The 8,869-nt window shown below is 47.2% G+C and overlaps 1 protein-coding gene across 1 annotated transcript; it reads left to right on the plus strand.

Moving 5' to 3' along the window:
* The first annotated feature begins 459 nt into the window (after nt 1-459).
* CBLN4 (cerebellin 4 precursor) lies at nt 460-8,093 on the plus strand. Its single transcript, XM_019726051.2, has 3 exons — nt 460-2,083; nt 5,022-5,138; nt 6,770-8,093. The coding sequence occupies exons 1-3, from the start codon at nt 1,793-1,795 to the stop codon at nt 6,965-6,967; spliced, it is 606 nt and encodes a 201-aa protein (XP_019581610.1). The 5' UTR covers nt 460-1,792; the 3' UTR covers nt 6,968-8,093.
* Nucleotides 8,094-8,869: the final 776 nt, after the last annotated feature.

Consider the following 8,869-nt stretch of genomic DNA (forward strand, 5'->3'; position numbering starts at 1 on the left):
GGAGTCTGGAAGGAATTTAGTAAAGGCGTGACATGACCCTAAGGCATCACGGAACTGGAGGGCTGAAGGGCCCTTACTGGAGTCCCACCCTCTCAGGAAGGGCAAGTAACTTGGCCAAGTCACCAGCCCGTCACAGAGACAAGCCTTTCCTTCTCAGTGGCAGCTGTGAAACAGAAAGATAAATGTTGCCAACCAGAGGCCAAGATGGCAGTGGGGTGGGTGGCACAGGGGAGAGGGGACACATCAAGACGGGAGGAAAGTGCTGTATTCTCAGGAGTGGGCTTGGCTATTTTTAGGGGTACGGTTTCGGAAGACTTATTCTTCTTGAGTTCAGTCCCTCTCTTACTCTTTTCTGGCCTTGCCTGGGGTGGGCTCGCGGTGTGAGCAGGAAGGTGCGCCCCTGAGGCTTCCCAGGCGGATCTTGCGGGAGCAGAAGGCATCAGGCCCCTCCTCCCAGCACCCCCCCTTCGGTTCGGGTCCGCCCCAAGGCTTCCCAGAGCTCGCCAGGCCCCAAGGCTCTGTGGAGCAGGCGCTGGGCCGGGCGCGGTCGGACTCCGGCGGGTCCTCAGGTGCGGGGCAGAGCGTCGTGCGGAGACGCCGCGGCCCATCCAGGTCCGAAGCTCCGGCTGGCAGCGCCGCGCTCCGCTCGGAGGGCTCTGGGCGCGGGGAGGGGCGAGGAGAGCCGCAGCCCCCTCCGCCCGCGGAGACAGAGGAGGGGGCGCGGAGGCGCGGAGCTGGGGCTAGCGCATCAGCAGGGCTGTGGGCGCCTCGTCCTGCTCACGCGCTTTCCGTGCCGCACGCTCCCAGAGGCTGAGTGGCCTCGGACATTGGCAGCCAGAAGCCGTGTGCGCCCCGCTTGCTCCCGTTAAACGCCAGGTGGGAGCTGCTTAGCTGGGGTCACCGGACTTTTGCTCCCCCTTTCCCGGGATCCCGCGGGTTGAGCTGAGGCCAAGCCCAGCTGGACGCTGAGCTCCTATAAATAACGCGCGTGTACACGCTGGGCGCTCTCCCGGCTGCGCGAGGACAGAGAAAGTTGTGCGCAGGCACTCCGGGCGCGAGGCAGAGGCAGGAAAGGACCCCGCGGGCTCAGCCGCCCTGCGCTGGAGCTGCTCCCGCGAATTGGTGCTTTTCGTCCTGGGGACCCGGCTGGCCGCTGCCTACCTGCGGACGTCTGAGCGACACCAAGCTTTGGGGAATTTTTGACCACGCGAAAGCGAGAGTCGCTAGAGTGCTGGCCGTGAACACAGCCTCTCGTTCTTCTCGGGTCCGGGAAACGTCTGCCTCTGTCACCCGTCCCTGCCGCCAGCCAGCCGCGCGTAGGACCAACACCGGCACCGCTCTGCACCCGCCATCCCCGTGGCTTCTCTGAGTGCTGTCCTTTTTCCTGCACCGCGGCTCACCTGGGGATGCTTGGGTTTGGGGTGAGCATTTACTATCATTTTCCTCTTTGAGGTGTGAATGTGAGGGTTTGGAGACTTTTAGATGTCTGGGAACAAGGAGGGGTGCAGGGGCCCCAGGCAGGGCTGATTCTTGGGCGGAGGAGGGTGGGGGTAGGGGGTTCTGCATGAGCTCCTTAAAGGACAAAGGTAACAGAGCCAGCGAGAGAGCGCGAGGGGAGACTTTGACTTCAAACCACAGAATTGGTGGAAGTGTGCGCGCCGCCGCCGCCGTTCCTGCAGCGCTGTCGATCTAGCCACTGGCATCTTCCCGAGCTCCGGGGTCCCGGGGTAGGAGGCGACTCCGGCCAGCAGAAACGCCCGCCCGCGGGCCGAGGCTGCCCTCGCGGTTCACCATGCGCTCCGGGCTCCGGGCGCTGTCCATGGTGCCGGCCGTGCTGCTGGTTCTCGCGCTGCCGGGGCTGCCCGTCTGGGCGCAGAACGACACGGAGCCCATCGTGCTGGAGGGCAAATGTCTGGTGGTGTGCGACTCGAACCCGGCCACGGACTCCAAGGGCTCCTCTTCCTCCCCTCTGGGGATCTCTGTCCGGGCGGCCAACTCCAAGGTCGCCTTCTCGGCGGTGCGGAGCACCAACCACGAGCCCTCCGAGATGAGCAACAAGACGCGCATCATTTACTTCGATCAGGTCAGACCCCGAGGGATACGGGGCACCGAGGGTGGAGGGGGCGGATTGCCAGGCATCTCAGACCCGAGCTGCCTGCTGAGGTCAGATGTGAGGGATCACGTAGGCACTCGCCTCCCCAAATACGTCTGGGTTGGAAACTTCCAATGTCTCTCCCACCGCCACACCTGCCCCCACCCCCTTCTGACCTCTGGAAGAGGCTGCTTTGTCGGTGGGAGAAAGGCTGGGAGCGCAGAGCCAGGCACCAAAAGCTCAGGACAAGTTTAGCAGCAACAGGTCCGTAGGACCTGGCGGGAATCTGGGTCCTGGACTTCGCAGTCTCTTGGCCAGAGCTTGGTCCCCTGCCCCAGACTCCTGTGCCGGGGGCCGCCTAGGCCCTTGCGTTCAGCGGTACCCTGGCAGACGCAGGATCAATGATTTGTTTCTCCCAGGTGGAGAAGCTTCTCCCCAAAGAGAACTCTGGGGGCCCACACTCTCTGCAGAAATATTGCAGGTGACGCGGGAGGCTGGCAGGGGCGGCCAGGGTCCCATCTCGCTCACCTTTCCGCTGCCGGGATCCCCATATCCTGTCGCAGGAGTCGCTGCAGGGGAAAACCCTTCTCTGGTGCTTGGAGAAAGTTGCGGAGGAGGAGAAGCAAAGGAACTGGGCGACTGTGCTGAGCTCCCATAGGGACGCGCTGGGGAGCCGGTTTTGCCTTCCCCTGCCCCTGTCCTTTCAGAGAATTGCAAATTACTGGGAAAAGACAGACTTTGGGGTTGAGGGTAGGGGGTGGCCGAGGAACTGATGAAATCTGTGGCTTCTTTTAAGCAACCTGGAGCTCAGAGGTTTGGCTGATGAGAAACCTCAGGATGTCAGCTTAGCTTTAGCAGGGAGTCTTAAAACTGAAAACTGACTCTAGGGTCTTAATTTCAACCCTAAGAGCACCCAGAGTCTTTTTAATTCCGAAGTCACATATGTGTTTCACAGTTGTATGCAAAGCCACATGTGTAGGAGCACAGGTGAAGTGGTACTGCAGGACGTGCCAGGGAAGGGATGAGGTGACATCCATAGTCCTTGTTTAACTCTTTCTAAGGAATGCTCTCTCCAGAGCTGGCCAAACACAAGAAAATGCCTTTCTGGGGCTGCCTGTCAGATCGCCATAATTTTTAAGGAATTAAACAGTCCCTTTGGGGTTTTGGTGCAGTATTTTCCATCTTGATGGCAATAAAGTCTAGCACCACCCCTGGTTTGTGTTTCAGTGCGTTAATTAAGTGTTGGAATTCTGTGGGCATTGCACTGTCCTCTGTACAGTGCATCCTTTTCAATGCCCTTTCCATCAATTAGGAGCGGAGAAGGGTTTGTTCTTCTGTTCGGGAGCCATGCATTTTAGAGACAGCAAGACACATTTAGTTATAAATCTTGATGTGCCGAGATGCTCTAATTACAATGTAGAGTCAACATCCAGCCTTATGTGTAGTCAACAGTAATCAGCCATTTCCGTTATTGCTAATGAATTACGCGACTTGTGCCTGATTCAGGAAGTCCCCTCTAAGTATCTCAATTTATTTTAAATGTGCTTGGAAGAAAATCTTCGCAAAGCTCCTATTGGGGGTTGTTGCATAGCTGGTGATTTGTTGTTGAAAAATCATTGAGCATCAGGTCCGAAAGCAATCTGATGCTTATTTGGAAGAAGGTGAAATCTCAGAATAAAATTCTACACATGCATGTACTTAAGTCAGGGGTTGAGCCTGTGTATTTACCTGGCCGTCACTATCTGCTAGTTCGTTGCTCAGAGGTAATAGTATGTCTTTAGGGAATTACGCAAAAGGGTGAATATTAGTATGAATGTAGTGTTCAAAAGAGATAGTACCAGGTTACCATCGATATAGAGGAAATATATCTTTATAGGGACATCTGGTTTTTACACACAGATGGGTCACACAGCAATACCCATCTATGTGTCCATTTGGCACTTACAGATTTATCTCTGGGAGAGAAATGGAAGAAACCCTAGTCATTTTACAACTCCCCCTCCTCCAACTCTCTCTCTCTCTCTCTCTCTCTCTCTCTCTCTCGGACTTAACCTATGTGACATTTACAAATTTAGTTTAAGAAGTTACTTAATCAATAGAACCAGACTGAACGTCTTGGAATACAAAATGCATTGTTGCTTTCTTGGGAAATGGTACCTGATTCCACTTTTTATTTGTGACCCTGGAACTTTAAATACAGAGCAGGTGATTGATACGGACGTGATGGATACCACTGGAAGCACAGGAAAAGGCCACCTGGTTCACAGTCTGGCTTTCTTCATGCTGTACTCTTTGGCAGTCTACAAAGGCTGAGTCATTGCCAAAATATAATTAAGGGCTCGATGGCAGAGGAATGAGGAAAAATGGCCATGGATCTTAGGAGGGGTTTGGCGGAGGCTCAGAGGGGGGCTGGGCATTCAGATCACTCTGTGCACCAACTGTTCAGTGTCATGGATTATGTCACACGGTGGAGGGAGTGCCCAGGCCTCTGTGTGATGTGTCCAGGAATGACTGCAGAGAGCCGATGGATGCCTATTGGCTGTCTGGAAAACTCTACTTCTGGCTGGTACAGGGTGTGGATATAAATACGTGGCAGACGCCTATTATAGGATTCTCAAGGTAAAGCTGGTATTTATAAGCCCTCTTATGTTACCTCAATGTTTCCAGAGCCATTGGGCCTTGCTGGAAATGGAGGCATGACTACAAAGCAGTTACTTTATTTTTTCCTTGATCATTTAAAAGACCGAAGAAACTTCCAATATACAAATCCATTTTCCAAGTCACTAAAGAGAAAAGGAACAGAACTCAATGTTTTATTCTTAAGCTAGTTGTTGATTAAGAAAAAAAGAGAAAAAGGAGGAAGGAAGGATTCTGGTACTTATAGAAGAGAATATTATAATAATTTACTGTTATTTATTTTTATTTGTAGATCCTAGTAAATGTGGGTAATTTTTTCACCCTGGAGTCCGTCTTTGTAGCACCAAGGAAAGGAATTTACAGTTTCAGTTTTCACGTAATTAAAGTCTACCAGAGTCAAACAATCCAGGTATGTGTTCTGACCTGTTCCCTTTTTGTCCCCAAACATCAGTGTTTATTGATTGTGGGTTATTTATTTTTCCAAAGGTGTATTTTCACTGTAAAAATAACCATCTTTTCACAGTTTATTTTTAAAACACTTAATTTCCAATCTTCTTTATAACATCCATTAAGGCATGTGACAAGAAGCATATAGAAAAGAAAATCAGTTATGCATCTTACCTTAATAACAACCAACTGTTTAAAAAGAATGGTTTGGTAAGAACTCTGTGGCACAAACCTCTTTATAAAATTCTGATTTCATTTAGCGCATGTGCAAAAATTATTTGAACTTGTAAGGAAAAACCTTGTAAGACTAGCAGAGTTTTCCAAGTGCACACTAAATAAATAAAACACACTTGCCATCCCTGTTAAACATGAGGAGAAACAGTTAACCATTCAGAACAAATTTATGAAGGAACAATTATTCAATATCCTTTTTAAACAAGAATGTGCTTATGCTTAGGCTTTAAATAGTTTACCCTTCGTTACTCTGATGCTAGTGAATTCTACCAATTGCAATTCCACAGTTAACAATATATTTTATGTTGTGTTTTCTAAGGAAAAGCCCTTGACTTTATACTCAAAGGCAACAAGGGCTTATTGGCTAACAACCAATAACACCAATATATGTCTTTGGAATTCCAGAGTAACTTTTTATCTTATCCTTGATATCTGTACTGTGTGCTGTGTCCATATGAGTGATAGATGCACCTGTCTACCACTTTTACGCATCTTAGTGAATGGGTAAATTGGTCAGCCTCACATTTAATTTATTCAGTATTATTTTCAATGTAAAAGGAATGAGTATCTAGTAAACAAATGTACTACCATGGTGACAGTTTTTCCCCAGCCCCACTCTTTAGAAGTTTACGTAATGCTGCATACAGTATAATCACACTCATACTAGTATGGAGAAAAGTGAATACATATGGAGTTTATTATTTGTTCATAATTATGAGTTTATGAATGATGAGTTCTTTGCTAATTATCCATCATTCAAATAGTCAGTGGTGTTGGTGTTTATTATGATTAATACACATTTCTTATCAGGGAAAACAGAAAAAGAAATCACAACACACAGAGAACCCATGATTTCAAATGCTTTTCAGCTCTGTGCATGTCCCAGCAGCACAGTAACCTGCAAGGAAGTTGGTAGAGTCTTGCTATCTCTGGTTTCATCAGGGTGAACAGCACTGGGTCTCTTTATACTAATATACTGGGGAGCCACCGGCTATCTTTGTTCCCAAAAGGCTGCTATGGAAGGCGAGAAGTAAATAACGTAGTAAGCTTCATTTGTATGCCGAGGGGAGGTCAGTTTTCACATGCCTCAGTTGCTCTCCGTGGAGGGTGTTCTTCGGTAGGCAGTGAAGGAAATTTCTATGGGAGAAATTTCAACTTTTGTTAAATAAAAAATAATGAGCTGAGTAGACATATTGTGTCTAGCCACTGCAGTTGGCTAATTTGAAAGGAAGGGGATACACTCACTAAACAGCAGATATTTTACCAGCTCTGTCATCTTAGACATTATTTATTATCCCTGGTAGATGCTTTGACTTTCAAGAAAGCTTTTCAGTGATTTTTTCTTTTTTCTTCTTGTAGGTTAACCTGATGTTAAATGGAAAGCCAGTGATATCTGCCTTTGCGGGGGACAAAGACGTTACTCGTGAAGCGGCCACCAACGGAGTCTTGCTCTACCTAGATAAAGAAGACAAGGTTTACCTAAAACTGGAGAAAGGTAACTTGGTCGGAGGCTGGCAGTATTCCACCTTCTCTGGCTTTCTGGTCTTCCCCCTATAGAGTTTCATGTCTCCGTGATATTGAACCAGGTGAGGGGCGGCCCACCCCCGAGTTGTCGGAAGATCATTTTCTCATCATCAGACTGATGTCTTTTGTTGGTTTCTCCTGGGGGAATATGGATTCTCTTTAAGGATTCTAGACCTGTCCGAACCAATACGGTTCCACAGATTATTTATGTGTGTGTGTGCGTGCGCGTTCAGTATATTTGGGTCAGGATCACAGCCGGCAATACCCATCTATGCGTCCATGTAACAGTTAAAAGCTGTCTGCGGGTTTATTCTGAATTTAATTTCCTGGAATTGCTGAATTCCTTGCCAATGTGGCATTGTATGTATTTGTTTTTAAAAGACCGGCAACCGGGTCTAAGAATGAGAAAAACTCGCGCTCAGACTTCAAGCGATGGTTAGTGTGATACTGCCAAAGCACTGTATCCTGCGCTGGTATATTGATCACACGTGTTTTTATTCCCTTCGAATGAGTTTGTTTTGTCTTAAGGTACCTGGGAATTGTTTTTCAGTGACTGGCTCTGTGTCTTCGCTAACGATAGGGTCAAAAGTGGCTTGCCCGCAGATTTAGCCTGTGAGATCACCAACATGAGTTCCCTTAAAAAAAAAAAAAAAAAGAATGCTTCATAGTTGTATTTTAATTATATATGTGAAAGAGTCATATTTTCCAAATTATATTTTCTAATAGGAAGAATAGATCATAACTGACAAGGAAAAAGTTGCTTTCCCGAGTTCCAAATGCGGAATCCTCATGCCTCCCCTCCTCCGCAGGAAATCTTATACTTTGTTGCTCAAGTTTAATTAACATGATGGATAATAACCACTTTATTAAAAACCTAAGGGATTTCTTTTTCCGTAGACATGACCACTTTGTTAACTGGAGATGGGGTGCCCTTATTTTTAATTATACCTATTTTTCAAACCTTCCGTTGTGTTTGAAGTATCTGGTTTTGCCTTAACTCCTGAAATTGTATATATTTATCTGTTTAGTGAATATTAAATCCAAATATCCCATATCTAAACTTAGTGCGGTATCTTATTTTGTCTTTTGTACAGGTCATATGAATTCATAAAATTATTTATGTCTGTTATAGAATAAAGGTTAATATATGCTAGTGGAATTGTTTTGTCCTTTCCGTTTTGGACGTATGTATTCTCCAGGATTTATTTTCTCTCTCTCACCAATCCTTCTTTCCTCCCTCCCTGCCTCCCTTCCTTCCTCTCATCTCCTTTTCCTGGAGTTTAAGAAAAGTTTCCTGAATTGTTAGGCAATGTCTTCTGAATTGGCATGGGGAATCTTTACTGCGTTCAGTCTGTCCACATCCAGGAGTTGTGAGCTTGCAAAAGAGAATCAATGAACTTGGTAAACTCTTCTCTCAGAAGGACTTATTGTTAGGAAGTTCAGTAAAAAAAAGATTCTGTCACATATCATGAGGGCGCTCAGTAAATGAATGAGTCGTGATGAGTAGAAAGACCGATATTCTCAAACTGAAGACGTTGGGAAAAAGTTCTCCCATTTTCTCAACACTAAAAGACAAACGGAAGATTGCAGGCTTCTCTTTAGGAGGAACTCTTATTATAGGTGTCTTATCTGGAGATCGGCTCCATTTCCTGGTCTGCTGTCAATTAACACAATCCAGGAGGTCTCCTTTAGTAGTTAGTGGCAGCAAGGAAGGTGTTACAGGGCCCTGGGGGAGAAAACATGCAGGCAGGTCTTCCAGTATAACTGTGATTAATCACCAAGTCAAAATATTCATTTATCACAGAAAGACTCCTCCTTTCCCAAGAAGAATTATCTGGAGATGTTGGCAATGGATCCTCAATGTTTTGCTTGGCAAGTTATCTCCCAGCTGGCTTTCAGTTGCAAACCTTTCCTCCTTTGTGGTTGTCTAGTGTG

This window comes from Rhinolophus sinicus, linkage group LG13 (assembly GCF_036562045.2).
Source record: "Rhinolophus sinicus isolate RSC01 linkage group LG13, ASM3656204v1, whole genome shotgun sequence".
Classification (NCBI taxonomy): Eukaryota; Metazoa; Chordata; class Mammalia; order Chiroptera; family Rhinolophidae; genus Rhinolophus; species Rhinolophus sinicus.

What these genes read in the sequence shown, in the direction of transcription:
- CBLN4 (XM_019726051.2), top strand. Translation starts at nt 1,793, where the DNA reads ATGCGCTCCGGGCTCCGGGCGCTGTCCATGGTGCCGGCCGTGCTGCTG. An exon ending in GCATCATTTACTTCGATCAG is followed by an intron (nt 2,084 to 5,021) that starts GTCAGACCCCGA and finishes TTTTATTTGTAG; the next exon opens with ATCCTAGTAAATGTGGGTAA. An exon ending in ACCAGAGTCAAACAATCCAG is followed by an intron (nt 5,139 to 6,769) that starts GTATGTGTTCTG and finishes TTCTTCTTGTAG; the next exon opens with GTTAACCTGATGTTAAATGG.